This window comes from Falco punctatus, assembly GCF_963210335.1.
Source record: "Falco punctatus genome assembly, chromosome: 4".
NCBI lineage: Eukaryota > Metazoa > Chordata > Aves > Falconiformes > Falconidae > Falco > Falco punctatus.
This window is the reverse complement of record NC_137583.1, coordinates 73288614-73307367: the sequence shown is the minus strand read 5'-3', so window position 1 is coordinate 73307367 and position 18754 is coordinate 73288614. Positions and strand designations below refer to the sequence as shown.

The window sequence follows — 18754 nt, the reverse complement described above, 5'->3', positions numbered from 1 at the left end:
AATCATAGAATCATAGAATCGTTTAGGTTGGAAAAGACCTTTTAGACCATCGATTCCAACCATTAATGTAGCACTGCCAAGTCCACCACTCATTTGTTATAATAATTTCATTATTATAAAATAACCAAACACAACAATGCAGGTGGTACTGCAAGAAGCAAGTGAAACAGGCAAATCATAAGAGAGGTTCTATAACTATATTCAGTTTTGCACAGGATGCAACATTCTTCAGGCTGCAAGTAAATCAGAGACTAAGCTAAATTCTATTCATAGGGTTAATCTTGCCTATGTTTTGCTGCCCAAATCTTAAGTATCTTGTGTAAGTTATTGTCTACTTCTTCTTGTAATAGTCAATGGTAAAGAGAGTGATGGGGGACTTCAGAAGGCATTTCATTCCACCTGTACAACACATCTGGTTTTGAGTTTAAAGGACTTTTTCTCTTCACTATAGGAGGAGATAAATCTAGATGATAACCTAAATTAGGTGTCTATTTTCAGAGGCTCAAAGTCTGATAAAACCAATTTTTCTACCTATCATGAAGCAGCCAATTTAGATTGAATTATGATCACAAAATCAACAAATGCAGTTCTTTCTTGCTCTGTTACTTGCTATATTTAGCGCTTAATAGAGATTTAATATTAAGTACATGCATGTCATATTCATTTCATTTCAGATACTGACATTATATCACTGCTGTGGGTTAATGGCCTCATTTGGAGTTGTTCTTTATAATCAGAGCAGGCGTCTCATCATAATTGAAAACATAACTACTCTATAGCAGAGATCCGTGACTAACCCATGAAGTCATTCAATTTTGTACCACTGTGTCTCTGCACTACAGGCAATTACTTTCTGCCTTCTAATTTTCTGGAAAAGATATATCAACCAGTTAAAGTCAATGAGATATGTATGCCTTACAGGCATTATTTTAAATACTTCATTTCATTACTAAACAACCATGAAAAAAACCACAATTGGATTTCTTTTGAAAGGTCAAATAGGTAGTAAGTTATGTTAATTGGACGTGTAACTAAACTTTAAAAAGCCAGTCCAGAATATCTGTACTAAATGGTTAAAATTTTAAAGGCCACACTCGGCAACAATCTTAATCAGGTGCAATGCTTCCTTGCATATGGAATAGCTGTAAATGTTTTTAACAGATGCTGCCACAAGTTGTCGTGCCTTTTCAAAAGAACTAAGGGAGTTCACGCTTGAAACCCTTAGGCACATGTGCCAAACATACTCAGTGAGACTGAAGAGTAAGCTTTCACTTTAGCATGATAGTTTATAAGATCATAGAATCATACAATAGTTTAGGTTAGAAAAGACTCTTAAAATCATCGAGTTCAACCATTAACCTAGCACTGCCAAGTCCACCACTAAATCGTGTCCCTAAGTGCCACATCTACACGTCTTTTAAACACCTCTAGGGATGATGACTCAGCCACCTCCCTGGGCAGCTTGTTCCAATCCTTGACCACCCTTTCAGCAAAGAAATTTTTCCTAATATCCATCTAAACTTCCCCCGGAGCAAACTGAGGTCATTCCTCCTTGTCTTACCACTTGTATCTGGGAGAAGAGACCAATCCCCACTGCCTACAACCTCCTCTCAGGTAGTTGCAGAGAGCAATAAGGTCTCCCCTGAACCTCCTCCTCTCCAGGCTAAGGAACCCCAGATCCCTCAGCCACTTCTCCTAAGACCTGTTCTCTAGACCCTTCACCAGCTTTGTTGCCCTTCTCTGGACATGCTCCAGCACCTCTATGTCTTTCTTGTATTTATTTGCATACCTCATATTTAAGTTTTCATGTAATTTCTGAACTTTTCAATCTTCTTTCCAATTTAAGCCCAGACAATTTCTCATTGCTACAGGGTTGTATTTTAAGATTTTTTGAAAAAACACTAATATTCAACTACTGAAGGAGTGTCATACTTCCTTTTTTAGAATCAAATGTCCTTTAGCTTATATCCACAGCTCTTTCATGTGACTGAGGACTTTTAGTTTGTGTAGCCTAAAGAAGCCTATAACAGTAAAGCAGCAAAATGCCCTACAAGAAGGAGAATATCTTTAGTATTTATTTAGCTCTGTGTTTATTATTATGTCTGTATCACTTACCTCTTCGCTTTGACCTTCTTGATTATAAAAGCTTGAATCCATTTAACTGAATGCACAAACAGAATACAGATCAGTAATGTACTCGTAGAGGTGTCAAAATTGGCATCATCTGATTCAGCCTAATGTTTTGTGTGTCTCCTGAATAATAATGTCCTCTAGATGAAGAACTTAACGTAATTTCTCTGGTTTACATTTCTTTTTTTAAAAAAAACAAAAACAAACATATAGTAGCAGTTTGTCTTAGGGGAAGAAAAAATGCTTCAGATAAAATCATAATCAAATCAAATCTTTGTCTCAGACCTAAATTAAGTTTGGACCAGAATACTTTTGAATTCTAAACAATTTGAAAACTTAAAAAGACAATAAAAGAATCCTATTTGACATTATTCTTTGGTCTTAAGAAAAATTCAAATTATGCACCCCAGTTTAATAACAAATTACTTAAAAATCTCTTAGTCTAGGTGACTTCACAGGAACCAAATTCAGATGGCCTTAAAATACGGGATGCCACCACCCGAGTAGTCTGGAGATACTGATTCCTTTGTGTTAACATTACATCTACACCCATACAAATTTGACCCTATCAAAGTTGGGCAAGTTTTACCATTCACACCAATGAGACCGTGATATTAAACATATTATTTCTTGGCTAATTTTTGCTGAACTGGACAATCTCAAGAGGGACTTTTGTTCATTGGTGTATACAATGTAACAACTTTTCTACGTTTTCAGTTACTGTAGTCTTCCATGTAGTTTCACATGTATATGTTTGTACATCCTTGTAAAACACCTGAGTAAAGGTATATCTATTTTATCAGTTAAGGAAACAGAAGCACTGAAAAGAAAAACAGCTGGCCTAAGGTCAAAAAGATTGTAAGGCTCAATGGCAAAAAACCCCACAGAAGCAAAGACCCAAATTGGCCACAGTCACTCTTATACTCCAACCACCTGGCAAATTCCCGACTTCATTGCTGCAAGATATTCAGCAGGTAAGATCTAGCTTCACTCTTCAGTGATGCAAAACTGAACCCTGGAAACTATACCTGTAAGATGTTTTCTGTAAATATTTTTCAGAATAGACCAGCAAATTAAACCATCAACCTTTTTCCATGACAGATGATTTGTATGTTTTCAAGAAAGAAGCTATACTTCATAGTATGTAGTGAAATTGTGAAGAACTAGTTACCTTCCAAGTGGAAAGTCTCAAACTCGAGGATCACCAGTGACTGTGGTCCCTGATCTATGATATAACTGCAGTTCAGGTTGTTATCATACCGACTAGGGTAGTTAGGAGAGACGATACGACCTGCTGGGCTGGTGAAATTTACTCCACATCCTGCAAACATAAATAAAGAAGACATAATCCAGGTGATAACATCATTACAGTTTTGCAGTGACAAAACCAGTAATATGCACAAGGACCTTATCTCACCTTAAGAGGCTGGACAAAAAATCAGGGAGAGTAGTATATATCATGATGGCAAAAGTAGGTCTTGCACACAAACACAGCAGTGGTTTTGGGAAACACAGAGCCTTCCCACCTACAGCCTCACACAGTATCTTGGAGTGTCTTGGACAAACCAGGCCATAGCTCCTCAGCCCACTGATGAGGACACAGCACTGCATTCTTATGGGTTTGGAGCCTGCACGTTTCAAAATCCCTTTGTACATATAAATTTAGCTGAGTTGGATGGGGTGTTAATGGTACACATCAGCAGTTTAGCCTCATTTGAAAACACCCATTTTAGCCCAAGTGGTACCATTCTTGCTTCATGCCTGACAGCCAGGAGGATACAGGCTGCTGTAGGGCATTTCTGGGTTGCTTTGCTATAAGCAGAGGCAGGAAAGGTTTGCCATCCTGAACTTCTCAAGCACACAGAACTGCTCATTTAATGGAGCTCCTTCTGATCCTAATGACTTGCATGGCCTTGGGGTTTCTCTTTATTTTAAGCTACAGGCTTAAAGGAGTGCAGTGCATAGTGAAACGCTGGTATAAGATTAGCAGCAGGCATATGAAGCCTGTGATTGTCTCCACTAAGAGGTTGTTAGTTGGTACTGACAACGCTAGTTCAGACATTATAAAAACAAAAGCAGTTTCCATTCAGAATTCTGTAAATTCCAATGGTGTCTTCCTCTAAGCACTTAATTTCTCACTGTTTTAATCTGAATCCAGTGAAGAGAAAGTGGTTTCCTTTGGCAGCATTCTACAAAAACATCCTGAACAACAGACAACAATTGAGCATCACCTCCTACACTTCTGGTGGGTTTGACTTTCCCAAGCAGATGCCACGATTAAAGAAATGAAGAGGCCCAACCAAGAAATGCCACTTGAGCTATATGAAATGCAAATACAACAAAGCAAAGCAAAAGCCTGAGCAGGTAGTCATTTCTTCTCCTGAGAGCAGTTTATGTGAAGGGCATGGGCTATACCATACACAAGAGAAATTACCACAGTTTCAGCATGTGCCTTGGAAAGAATAGGGATAAAAATTCTAAAGGAGGAACTGATCCTTTTTAATTTTTAAAAAGATTATAGCTTTAGCTTCCAAGTATTTTAACTATGGAGAAACAAATTCTTAAATTTTATAGGCTATTCTTTTTTTTTTTTTTGGCAGACTGGAAAGGCAAAAGTGGTTAAGAATAACTACAAAGTTATAGATGCATGGAGGATCTTTGGCAAGTCCAATACTGGAGCACACAGTAGCTCCATTGCATTCAGTAAGGAAACTCTTGGTTTCAAAACCTGGGCAGAGGCTTCAATGCCTTGTTGGACTGAGCTCTGAATTGCTACACACTTATCAAACTACTCCAAAATGGACCAACAGAGCAGCCATCTGGCTTTAATATTACTTACTGCTTATGAAAGATGCAGAGAAACCTTGCCCGGGAGCATCCTGAGATTGAAATACTGTAGTTACCACATTGTCTGGAGCAACAACAGGACCAGGAGCTGAACTTCCACATCCCATGGTTAACAAAGCTGCTGCTGCTTCTTCATTTCCTCTCCACACCTGACAAGCCCAGATCAGAAATGGTTTAGTGCTTTCAAAGCCGTTTGTGGGAACCCACCAGGAATTGCATATGCAATTGTTCTTTCCATAGACTTAGGGTAGGATTCATCTCACTGAATCTTAGAGATCTAAACTGGAGCTAATCACTCTCCATTCACTCTACAATCAGCGGAGACAACTTCTCCAAGGAGTGAATCACAGTGAATAATTTAGGTTGCCAGAGCCCTCTGAAGGGCATCTGGATGTCATTTGCTCAAACCACTGCTGATAATAAAGCCCATGTAAATCAGGTCCAGGAAACCAGAGAAAAACATTTTATGCACATCATTACCTACCTCCATTTTGTCTCTGCGAACTTATCTCCATACACCCTATGACTATGAATGTCTGTGTAGCAATGAATTATTAAATGCAATCCTTACATTATTCATAAGTCAACAAAACCCAAAGCTGTCATGCTAGGGTAATATAGAGGCATCAAACTGGAAGATCTGGATCCCTAATATCTAGTTTTGCTAATAAAAAATTACTCCCATTTTCGTTATGTTGTATTCACTTGTTCAATGACAAGTATCAAATCACTCAGAGTTAACAAAATAATATAATTCACAAAAAATATAATAAAGAAACAGACAATTCTTAAAAAATACTACTTCAGCTGTACCAATAGCCAATTTAAGTTTAATCAAACCATGCATGCAAGAAGCACGTGCAGGTTTAGGTAGGTATTTAAGTGAAACCCTCTTCAGGTAATTACTTAAACATGTACTTGAAGCTCACAGTTTAAGCACTGAATTTCAACACACATGTAAATAAAACACAGGCATAAATGTTTGATGTTTCTGAGTGCTTAAATAATTTCCTGAATCAGAATGTTTACTGCCAAGGATTAAAATGTCTGCTTTAAGAAAAATATATTTACTCTAATAATAAATTTATTTTTCATCAGTGTGTTGGAACAGGTTTTTTACTGGTACTTTATACCAAAAATATATTAAATATATATATATATATATATTTTAAAATAATGGGTTCAAAAGAAGTCTAGTGGTACTAGAACAACCACATGAAATAGTGGTTGCTCTAAGCAACCATTCTAGAAAGGGTTATCCAAGGGTTAGTATGTAAGTGTGGACATATGAATCACCTCATTCATCTGGCCAGGTATCTGAGGCAATGGATGCTCAAAGGATTAAGATAAACTGGCATGGCCAAGATTTTGCGAAGTCACTGTTGATTTTGGATTCCCTTTTTTTGGCTGCTCAGAATAAATGGAAGAAACTTGCACCTGTTCCACACTTTTTCATATCCAGACACCTTCATACATCTCAAATTGGACATTCAGAACTGGGGATGGACATCACCAAAAATTTCAGATTTTTCTCTATGGAGAAAATCTCCAGTTGACATAGTTTTGACTATGTCATTCAGAACGGTTTAGAAATCTGAAATTAAAGGACCTTTACTGAGTGGCATTAAGACTTCCATGTTAGTGAAATTTATCATTACATACTACATCAATTAATCGGTGGAGCAGGCTATGAAAAGATAAATCTATTAGGTGGTTTTTTTCCGCAGCCTTAAAAAATGAGTGTAACTGTGGTTTGTACATTAGTAGGTATAGATCAGAATCAGTAGGTATAGATCAGATGTACAGCTGCTCAGGTCTTCCTACATGTTGTCTAATTACATTTGCCCTTTTTTTTCAAGTGGGAGTTGTACTGCTGTGGAGAAAATGAGCACAAAACCACTGAACATATGCCAAATGCCTGAGAAAAAAAAAAGACCCTGAAAAATTCAAAGCATGTCCACTCCATTCTATTGCTTTGAAAACAAGCGGCTCTTGACAACCTATGAAAGATAATAATGCTATCTTTGTTTTCTGAGATTAAAAAAGGAAGGATTGATGCAACTTGGACAGTTTATATACTTATATAAAGAATTTTTGTGAAATTATAGTGTTACATTCCTGGTTTTTTACTCACTGGAGTAATTGAAAAGGACTTTTCATTACACTGTATTTTCTCATTATATCCTGGTTTTGAAGTCATATGTACTTTTTTTATATTTTTCATATTTGGGGGAGCATATAGGGTGATAGGACCCTGCTGGAAGTGGAACCTCAAGAACTGATAACAATTAAAGATATATACAAGCCAGTTCTCAAGGCACACAGAAAATTGACTGTATTGGTACAAGCACTTCAGTTTGTATTTCCTGAATGTTGTGCCTTGACAATCCTAACCGTGATGGTTAAAAATAAAGTATTCTGGAACTGTGTCTTCTTAAAGCAGTGCTCTGCTGATCTAACACCAACAATTATTTTACCTTCACATAACTGCTCTGGCAACTTCCATTGGTATCTGGAATCTGGAAGTTACTGTGGAAGTTCATCTCCAGGTGTTTGCTTTCATGGGTAATGATGGTCCATGTGCATCTGGTGTTCACGGGAAAGTTTTGAGGCCAATGAGGAGACTTGATCATACCATTATCTGAATGAATGATTCCACCACATCCTGGAAAAAATAGCAATAGGCAGGAGAAATGTTCAAATATTTCCCGTTGGTGTCAGCTTTGAATGGCTGCTTGCTTCTGTGGCTTCAAGAGCGAGACAGGAAAACCCTGACACCCATCCAAACTTCATTTACCCCTCTTTTAATTAATTTTCTTTCTCCCACCCCTGCAGCAAGGAGGTAGGTACACTCTAGAGAAGGCCTTTCTTTGTATTTCACTTTTTCTTCTTCACAAGCTCCTTCTCCTTGCCAGTTCATACCCTTTTGCTGTAGTCCGTCTATATACTGCTGACAAATACAAGTGTGTGTTGCTCAGAGAGAGAGTAAGGGTCAGAGATACATCAACGAGGAGCTGCTTCTGAGACTGTGCAGGCCCCTTCCCACATCCCACAGGATGCACATCATGACTGACAGCCATTCAGAACCCCCCCTGAGGGAAAAAAGCTCAATCTACTGCTGAATCCTCTTTTTTTCTCATTCTGCAACATGCGAATATTGCAGTTCCACATGTGAATCTACCCAAGGCGCATCTGTTCACCCAGGGCTAAATGGTGACTTCTCCTCCAGCTCAGGGAGCCCTGTGGATCTCAGTGGGATTATGGAGAGGGCTGAAAAACATGCCTTTAAAAATTGTTAACAGATTCATTTATAAGGGGGAATAGGTGGTCATGGCTCAGTGGCAGCTCATGTTCTCATACATAATAAGTCTAGTTAATTTGAAACATACTCGCAAATACCATGCCAAGAATAATTTGCTAGGGCTATGTGTACAGTACTAGCAACCCATTATTATTTCAGAGACGATCTAGTGAAAGGATGAATAAAGAGTAAAGAAAGGTTTGTAACATTCTACTTTTTTTTCTCTCAATTAAAAAATATGTATTAGCTTTAAAAGGAAGACTTTGTTTTTCATTCTTCTATGTTAGAAAAAGTAATTGTGTTTAGAAGGATACGGGGCCAAGTTTTGGTCGCACAAACGTGAACCCAGAGATTCTCAGTGGACAAATGAGAAGAAAGCTGAAAGGAAACCAGGTACACAAAAAAGAAATATCTTTTCACAGAGAAAATACTGACTACACATCACACATGTATGCTAATGTCTACTACATCATTGAAGATGGCCCTCCTTGCACATGAAATCTCAGTGACAACAGGGAAGTGTCAAAAAACCTGCTTAGGTGACAGTGTAAATTCACACAAGCACAGACTAGTGATATTTTTAAGACGACACCCCATCAACTGACTGTGTGACTACTGCTAGTTTATTAACTGATGGAAAGCTGATCAGCATCAGCCAGAAGGTTTCCAGATGGAGGTGACACTAGGGAAAATACTGCCAGCTCTGTACTGAGGTAGGAAGGCACAATGAATTCTGCCCTGCCACCAACCAGCACATCTACACTTGCCTTTAGTCACCTCCTGAAGGACGGCGTGGAAATGGTGAGCAACCTTTTTTTTTTTTTTTTAAATCCAGAGAGATGATAATTTCAACACAGGGAAGATGAACTTTTTTAAATGTACCAATTCAATCCTGGATGTGTACCAACTTCAAAGACATACCAACATCTCCACTAAAGTGCAAGAGTTTTAGGCTGTTGTCACATGTGCTCTTTGTTCTCAAAGCCTCTCTGTTGAGAACTCTGTTGAGAACTGACCCTTTTCCAGTGTTAAAGTGTTTAAACCAAGTCAAACTGTGAAACAATTCTTATTCAAGAAATGAAATGTCTTATAGTCACTGACAATAGATACCACTGCTGGGAGGATAATGGGCATAGTATCAGTTTGCAGACATCAAGAAACTGCCAGTGGGAGGCTTAAGAAGTACAAAATCAGTCCAAATTTGATTTAATTGTGTGAGATCAGACAACACTGGTTTAATACTTGACTTCTTTAGTGCTGGTTTCTCTCAGGAATGCTGAAGATGTTGGCATGTATTTCTTTCGTTCTTTAATGCAAACTTAATTAAAGAAGAGGAATCCTATTTCATTTTGTGATTGAAAGTGCTGTGTAGGCATGATGTACTGCTATGTTAGACATGATAAAATCAGTATTTTTTTCTCTTACCTAGAGATTCTGCTGTCCATGTTGCATAAAAGCCACCTCCTTGAATTGAGTGATCAGAGTTGAAGATGACAACTAGCTTGTTGGAACCAGACTGAATAGTCCCAGGGGATGTGTTTCCACAATACTTTCCTATGACAGGAGACCCAGGAGAGCCACCATTCAGGATTGTAACAGAGTCCCACTTACAAAGCAAATGATTTTCAACGTGGAAGGCTGTAAAAGAAAGCTGCAACACACAAAAGTGGCATTCAGGAGCTAACACCAGCCACACCAGAGGAGAGGTTAGAGCAGTTCCAGCCAGATCCCATAGCCATTCTAGCATGATTTCTCAGTATGCTCAAAAATCTGACCCTCACTTCACCTCGATGCTTTCCTGCAAGTATTGTTTGGAGCCTTGCCACTGTAAGTAACAGCAACTACTTAGCATGAAGACAGAAATGGAAGAGGAACACACAGGTTCAAAACTGGCATTATTGGGACTTAACCATATGTTTGAAGCTAAGTATGTGCTTCAAAAGGGTCTTGAATATGCGCAGGTTTCTGGTCATGAAATCTGAAGTTGCACTGTCAAATATAAGTAGCTATGTAAGCAGAAAGCCTTGGATTGTTTTCTTCCTATTATTTTGAGTCAGAATACTTAACAATTGCTAAAAATAATGCTAGTTTCCATTAAATCTGAGAGAAACAGTTGCATGGTTGGTTCCTGTGGCCCCAGATACATCACATAAATAGCCTGGGCTGGGCAGGCAGCTTCTGACCCTGTCTCCCTCCCACACTGATGCTGCTTGTCCTTGGAGTGATCTGCACATGGGCGGGATTTCCAGTTTAAAGATTTAGATTGATGATCCAGTAGATTCCTGGATTTGTTGATGTTGAAATATTAATGTACACTAATGACTGCCTGGCCCTCTTTCCGTAAGATTTTTTTTACCAGTTCTAGGATTGGCATCGTTGTGGAAAAGTTTAGCAAATACATAGTACTTCTTCCTGTAACTTGTGTGTGTATTCATTTCCAAAAGAACTCTGCTTGAGGCAAAGACCAAATACAAATTTAGCTCAAATGGTTTCAGCTCAGAACTCTACCAGTAAAAGAAACTTGCATCTTACACTGGAAAAAGTTTGTCTGCCTTCACAGAGGGGGCTGCTACTCAGTTCTTTTAAAAGTTCCATCTGATTAAGATTAGTTCTGCTTTAAACAAATTTGTGGAATAAACAGAAATTTTGTGTTCCACTAAAATAATCCTGTATTCCCTGAAGTATCTAGGCAGTGGTCAGAATATCATGCAGTAGAATAATTCGACCTATGGGTCTGTATTTCTAAAAAACACCTTTGTAGTTGTAAATAAGGAAAACATGATAGGGAAATTAGTGAAAGACATTACATATGAAAATCTCCAATGTGTTTTTTATGAAATTGCTTTTCAGATTATTTTTCTTACCTGGACCACAAATATCATTGATTGAACCTGTCTCCAAAGGATCAGTCAAATAATTCAGTATGTGAAGTTTAGCACTGCTTGGTCATAAAGGTGCTTAAATTGGTGTCTCAGCAGTTTGGCTCAAGAAAGTAGCACCTCAGGCAGCCCATTAACAGTTACTGGGAAATAAAGAGTAGCACCTCACTGATGTAATTTGTACCAGCAATCACATTATCTGCCAGACTAACCATTAAGACACGAAAGTAACTTTCTAGTGGCTTTTAACTTTTCTGCCGATAAAAAAAATTCTATTCTCGTGACAGTGAGGATATCCACGCTCATCTAATAACATGAGTTATTTCAGTTTCCTAAAGATAGAAGGTCACTATTTAAAGCACAAGTCAGTGCGATGCTTTGAGGTCAAGTTAGACCTTTCAAAAAGCACAATCTGGTTTGGTTGTGTTATGTTTGTTTCCTCCACTTAAGTAAGGCTGATGGGGAGATATTCCATTCCCCCACATTTCTGATTTCCCAAATTGTCTCAAACCTGTTCCTCAAGACTCAGAGGGTGCTTCTCACACTGCCAGCTGTGCACACAATCATAAAGTTGTGTTACTCACAGTGATGGTTTCGCCTTCAGGGGCTTCCAGCAACCAGGAGCAGCGACTCAGAGCGCTGTAAGGCTCTGGGTAGTTAGGACTTGAGATAACTCCCCTTCCACCTGACTGTACACCCCCACAGGCTGAAGAAAAAAAGTAATATCGCAATATATTTTCAGAACTGATCACTATAATCACATGAGTGAAAGATTATTAAGCTTGTAATAATAGCACTAAAATATATTTAAGTTGGACTGATACAGGTAAGGATGAACAATTTATCTGGGAAGATCCAAGTTTGAAAATCTTTGTCATTGAATACTGAGTAAACATATTCAATGACCTTGAAACTTTGCATTTATTCTGCTACTTCATATAAGTCTGTGAAACCTGACACTTACAGCTGCCTCTTCTACCTTATCTTACATTTATTTATCTCAGATTCCTAAGCAAACCAGTGCCATTCTTAGACCAGCACAATCAAATCAAAAACTTGCTGGTGTGTCTAGATAAGCACCAAGGCTAAATTCAGCTGTGACAGGAAGAATAGTTGTGCTGGCATGTAAATGGCAAAGTTGTGTAATTTGCACTGATACAGCTTTAAGTGGATTTCAAAATGAGTGCAAAGGTTCAAGCAGCAGAATGCATGTCAGCCATGCTAGCACTCTGAAGGCCTATTCGAAGTAAGTCAAACTTGGCTGGTGTTACCTGTTACATCCCTATTCCCAAGAGCAAGCAACTGTTCTGAGTGTTGCACTGCATTGCAAAAACTCAAATGCGGTTCAGGGAATGGGAACAGTAAGGCAGAAAATAAATCTGAAAGTTCAATTGCTAGCATATGTTTGCTTTAGATGGATATGAACAGTGGCAGGCACTGTGTAACTTCTGAGGACCTCTTTGAGAGCTGATCCCATAGCGTGTATTCTCAGTATCACCAAATGAATGGCAACAACCCTGAGAAGTGCCTCAGTCAGCAAGGGCAACAGTCTATCAAGTCATTTACCTTCAAACGTGTAATGGGCCAAGAATCCTTTATCTTCTGTGTTTCCATCACTTACAAAGTGTACCCAGATCTGGGGGGCAGCTATGACTAGTGGCACAGATGGTGCTGCCTGACCGCAAAGTCTGGCTATTAGCTCGCCATCAGCATCCCCTGAATAAAGAAAGAAAAAAAAATACATTTTTTGAATCCTAAAAGAGCTACAATAAAGAATACCTAGGCAAACATGCATTTCAAATTGTTTTGACTAGAAAACAGAGAAAAGAACATATCACACAGTAACTGATGATTTGTTAGGGGTAGAGTGCTGCAGTTCATTGTTGGGATCTAAAACTTAACAAAGAAGTTCTTTCCAAAGCTGTATTAATAATCCTTTTAATATCTTGGTCTCCTTCTCTCCTGTCCCTGCCATCCTGCATACTTTCATTTTGAATGACCCCTCAGACCCAGAACCACAGAAACTGTCCCAAAACTGCAAGTATTTTGGGGCAGAACAGCGGGAAGAGATGGCCTGAGGACCTGATCACATGGAAGACTATTGAGCCTGTTTGACATCCTCATTAACGTCAATTTAACGGGATTTTGAGTTTTCTACCATATAGGGATGTACTCCATCCATGAACAAGCTGTCACTATTGTATTAATAGCAGACATCTCTTTCCTAGCGAGCTCAACAAACTGTTCTCTGTATGGCAAAAAATTGTCAGCATTTGCTCAAATCACTGAAACCTAAAAGGAAAGCACAACACAGGCCACTGCACTTCTGTGACAATGAGTTTGCTCACGTTGGTGTAAGTTCTTATGCATCACACTGGTAGAAGTGCCAGTTTCTGTTTATTACTGATATATTCTCAGCAGAAGGAAAACAAGTGTAATAGTGTTCCTCACGACATCCAGGCAATGCCATTCCAGTTTGCTTCTTTAATAACACCAGACTGCTGGTCTTTAAAAGTCTCCATTCAAAAGCAACTCCTAGCTCCATGCAGAGTGGCAGGCTGTTCTTGCAAAGAAGGCAGTAGAGCAAAAGTGAGAAACTTTACACACTCTTCAAAGCACTTTCACAGTTATTCCAAGTAATGTGGCTGAGTTAACTTCATCTTTCTGCCATATATAGTGACACAGCCACCATTTGAACTGCCTTAAAGCGTAGGGATAAAAGGGGACATATAACAGAAATCTATGAATGTAAATTACACAGAGAAATTCTAAAACCTGTCTTGTTAACATCCACTAAAAATGATACTGAGCTATAGAAGCAGAAGACCTTCGTGCTAAATTATGGTTTGGAGAAAAATAGTAGTAACTACTTTAAGCATTAATATGTGAAGTGTAGTTTTTCTTTTTTGCACTTCCTACAAGGTGATTAACTGTGTGACCGATGTGACCCAGGTTACTTGGTCTCTGCAGTGTGAAAACTCACACCAGTCACTGCTTTCATGAATGGCCAGCTGGCCAGACATATAGACTGTTGATAAACAGAAAATGTATACACAAAGACTGTGCTGTAAAATTTGGTTCAAACTGAAGGGAATGATCTGAAAGACAAAATCAAGTCTTCCACAAAAGCCAAAAGTTGGGAGTATATTTCACTGTACAATATGTTCAGCTGTATTACCATGTGCAGAATACATACACATGCCAGATAATTTAATAACTTCATATAAAACCTTACCCTAAGAAATTTGAAATATTTATCTATTTAGATCAAATATTTCTTATTGAACACAAGAAGTCGATTCTGCTTTTTTTTTTTTTTCTTTTTTTTTCCTCCATTCAGTACCATGAAGTGTGTTGTATGGGTAACTCAAAAGAATTTTACGCATCTGAGCTTCATTTGGGGCTCTTGGGTAACTTACTGTTGAATTGGACCTTTCCTCAAGTTCATATCTGCTGTGTTGAGAGTCTTAAACAGCACCTGCCTGAGGGTTTCTGCACTATTTCCATCTCAGTGCTCACTAATGTTACTTGTCAGCATACACAGATGAATTAGGGCATTCTGCCTTTGAGAGGAGACTGGTTGTGAAACTGAAGATCCATCAGCATGGCCAAAATGAACATTACTATTCAGATGACAAAACTGTGTAAAGCAAAACAAGACTGCATTTTTTCCTCTTTCTTTTGTAATTCCCAGAGGCCTGAGGTTCACAGCAGTGAGAGTAGTGGGAACTGATGAGTAATGGACTGGATATATTTTGTTATTTCTTTCTCTGAGTTCTCTTTCTATTATTTCCCAGCTCCAGTGCATACATGGGAGGGAATTGTTAGGCCTCACAGCTATGTGTGCTTTGGCTCTACACAGGACAAACCGATGCTATACAACCAAGGGCTCTTCTTCAAATGAATGCAAATAACAGATATAACAGATTCCTGCTCTCACCCCCCACCTTTCAGAAACGATTTCCTGGTAAATTAGAACCTGTCTCTCTGGGACTCACAGTTACAGCCTCTCAGTGAAGAAGACAGCTGGAGCTTTTCTACTACACTTGGCATTAGCTGAGTGACTTTCATATGACATTTCCAGTTGCTTGTTCTTGTGGATAGCTAAAGATGCTCAAATTTGCAGAGATGTTACTGATGCATTAATCCTGTGATTGTTTTCCTTTTAAATGCTTTAGTCAGTAGTTTGTGATGCAGTCTCATGGGAAATAGGGATTTGCTTTTGAAGAACTGTCTTAAAGAGTGCAAAAGAGAGGTATGAAGAGGGTATGCAGCACAGAGGCTAATAATAATTAAAACATTCTTTACTCCACTCCTGCTGTCCCTGAAGATATTTCAGGAACAGGGAGAGAATGGGCTGTGGACCCAATATATTGTGTTGATGACTCCAGCTTCTCCTTACTTCCATCTTTAAAGGGAGGTGAAGTGAAATTCACATTGTCCCTTGTAAAGAGAGTGTCAGGTGTGTACTGCAACCACCAAAACAATTTATCCCCCTGAGATACCTATCCAGTTTTCCATTTTCTCCTCTGATCTCCTCTGAAAGAAAGGCTGACCAAATTCATGCATCAATTGCTGTGGTAGTGAAATCCCACTCCCGGTCTAGGAGGCAGCATGGAAGGCATGCATGTGAACACTCTCAAATATACAGGTCCTGCAACAGTCATTGTCTTCAAATATATGAACAAGATTTGGCACACAGTTGCACAACCAGGATCTTGACAGGCTTTATCCCTTTTCCTGCTGAACATACAAACCTATTCGTAGCTCTAGGTAGTCGTACTGGCAGTCCTGGTGATGTTCCATGTGGAAATCTTCGAAAGACACATATATGGATGAATTATAGTGGGAGGGGCTTTCAATGGTCCATTCACAATTCAGGTTACTCGTGTAATTTTTGATGCCATCATAACCAGGAGAAGAGAAATTCCCACCTGCATATCCCATCAGGGTTCCCCCACAAACTGCAGAAACAAAAAATAATTTATCTTAAAATAGTAATAATTCTTGTATGAAGAGAAATCTTGCCCCTGTTTTTCAGATATGCTCATGTCAGCATGCATATGTGCTGATTAGATCAAAAAATTTTCCGTCTTCTCCTTTTTTTATAATTTACTGCTGCATACAAGACAATTCTTGCCCGGTGTCCAGGAATTTATTGGCAAGTCTTTAAAAACACATGAGTAAAGCAAAGAACAAGAATTATGCACAGTATCAAATAAAATACTTCAGCAGTGCCATCAATACATCAAAACAGGCATTATTCAACATTTTGATAAAATTCCCCTGCAGCTCCAGTTCAGTATTGCTCAGCCCTACCCATTACCCAATTTTAGGCTCAGGAGAAGATTTTTCTGGAACACGCCCTCAAAAGCAGTACACTTTTGCTATAGTAAGATGCTTGGGGGGGAGTTGAAAAATCAAGTTTGAAAGACTCAAGGCTGTAGTAGTAAGGCTCCTCCAGCTGCCTCCGCTCTGGAGGCTGAGCTTGCAAAAGTAGGTTAAGCTGCACTTTCTCACAAGCTACAATAAAATAATTACACACGCACGCACGCACACCCCGAGTAATAAAGAAGCACCTGAATTATTCAGTTTGTCTACAGCACTGTGCCTTTTGGATCTTTTCATGGAATAAGGCCATTTCAGCCCATCTTTTACTCCAGACTAAGTACATAACAATAAATCAGTACTAATAGTAAAGGACTATGATCCATAACAGAGGTTATTCTTTTGATTTGAAGTTTGACATAACAGGCAGATGAAGTCTGTAACCCCCAGAGACTCCCCATTTTTTCAAGTCCTTTCAAATAATTGAAGATACACATCTACTCCCATCCAGAGACGTAAGAGAGGAAAACGGTATCACAGATTTGTTATCTGTGTAGGTCATTTTTTTGACATGTGCCAGTACTTTAGCTATGAAATGACTCACCAAAGATCAATCACTTAATTCAGAAACATACACTACCTGCATCTTCACTAGATGAATATGAGACACTGAAGCCTCTCGTCGCATGGGACATATCTGTCACCAAGATGACTTTCATTGTGTTTCCAGAGGATTTTACCTCAGTGCCTGGATTTACCTCTCCACACAGTTTGGCGAGCTGGGGAGAGTTTTGTCTGAGGCCATTGTAAACCTGTTGGGTAAAATAAACTCTTCTGAGATCAAAATACAGTCTTAAGAGCATCTCCTGTATCATTTAACAGTGCTTCGCATCTTTAATACAAGGGTCAGTGGTGTCACGCATAGGAGGTTAGTTCCCAAATCTACTCAAAACCTTGGAACAAACTTCCACTGCCTAGAGTGGATGAGGCTCTGAAGTGAAACAGCAAAAATACCTTGCCTATTTTGGTGAAACACAAACATATTGCCTCTCTGCCTCTTTTTTTTTTCTTTTTAAAAACAGGAATTGAAACGGTTTTACTGGAAAAAATACTGTACTTAGCTCAATATTTATATCTTCAATCATTTAATAATGCCAGCTACTGATCATATTCATTCCATTTCAAATGACTGTCTTTGTATTCTTGTTAAAGCCAACATCATCTTTATCAAAATCTTCTCCAACACACTGAGGGCTGGTGGGCATTTTTTATTAATTCAAATATTTCACTTGATGATCCAGAGGTATTTTGCTCAATTTCCTTCATGCAGCCTTTAGCCTAGGACTTAAATTCCTTCTTTCTAATTCTACCTCAGCAGTGTAAGCAAGGCAGAAATATCCACTGAGATTTGGAATATATTAGGGTGTCGAAGGCACAAAAGCTGGCAAGACAGATCTTCCTTTAAGAGATCATTACTTCATTAATCAATAAAAGCTAGCTCCCCATGGTGTCTAAAGCATCTGCAAAGGAAAACAAGGGAAACATCATCTACAAATCTCGAGGGAAAGCTACTTCACCCCCTTACACTTGTGCATGGGCCAGCATCTGATACTAAAGCCAATTCCCATGTTTGCACTGCTAATCTGAGCAAACGGGAAACTAAACTCGATCTCCCATTCCTGCAATTTCATAGAGGTATCATGTTTCTGAGGCATTTGTACATCTGAACATGTCCAGTTCTGTGTGCCAGGTTTGGTTGGTTGGTTGGTTTGGGTTTTTTTCCCTCTAAATAAGCAAAATAACCATGATAACCAATATCTATCTTTTTGGAGACGGAGGGTGATAAACAGGTAGAATTTCTTGGGTTTTCCAGATTTCTCTTTCAGAATATGCAAATGCCAACCCAGTAGTAGCTATTTGTTGCAATCTCTGGCTTTCTCTCCCTCTCTCTCTTTTTTTATTTTTTTATTTAATTGACAACAGTAACAACAGCAGTAACAACCTCCAAAGTCAAGAGACCTGAAACCAACTGATGGACTTTGTGTTCACAGAAAAGAGACATTGAAAGCTTTCAAAAACCCCAGAGCTTTTTTCCATAATCAATAAAGAGCCAATTCCAATGATTTCTTGAAGTCCTCCCCTCTGTCTGGACCACAAAATTTCCATACTCTAAAACAAGCAGATGAGTTTAGACAACGTACAGAGCGAACTTTTATTTATCTGTTTACTTCAGATTAAATTATAATTTGTCTTAAAATCAGATGTAGAC

General features: G+C 38.7%; 1 protein-coding gene across 8 annotated transcripts in view; it reads right to left on the bottom strand.

Moving 5' to 3' along the window:
- The window catches only part of CUBN (cubilin), a 151446-nt gene that overhangs the window by 25283 nt on the left and 107409 nt on the right, over positions 1-18754 (bottom strand). For all 8 annotated transcript variants that reach the window (XM_080386348.1, XM_080386347.1, XM_080386349.1 and 5 more), the window contains 8 exons: positions 17126-17297; positions 15915-16121; positions 12724-12873; positions 11742-11863; positions 9704-9929; positions 7455-7642; positions 4970-5126; positions 3302-3451 (listed from right to left, as the gene is read on the bottom strand). In XM_080386348.1, coding sequence (XP_080242474.1) covers positions 3302-3451; positions 4970-5126; positions 7455-7642; positions 9704-9929; positions 11742-11863; positions 12724-12873; positions 15915-16121; positions 17126-17297 — 1372 coding nt within the window. The remainder of the gene's footprint in view (positions 1-3301; positions 3452-4969; positions 5127-7454; positions 7643-9703; positions 9930-11741; positions 11864-12723; positions 12874-15914; positions 16122-17125; positions 17298-18754) is intronic.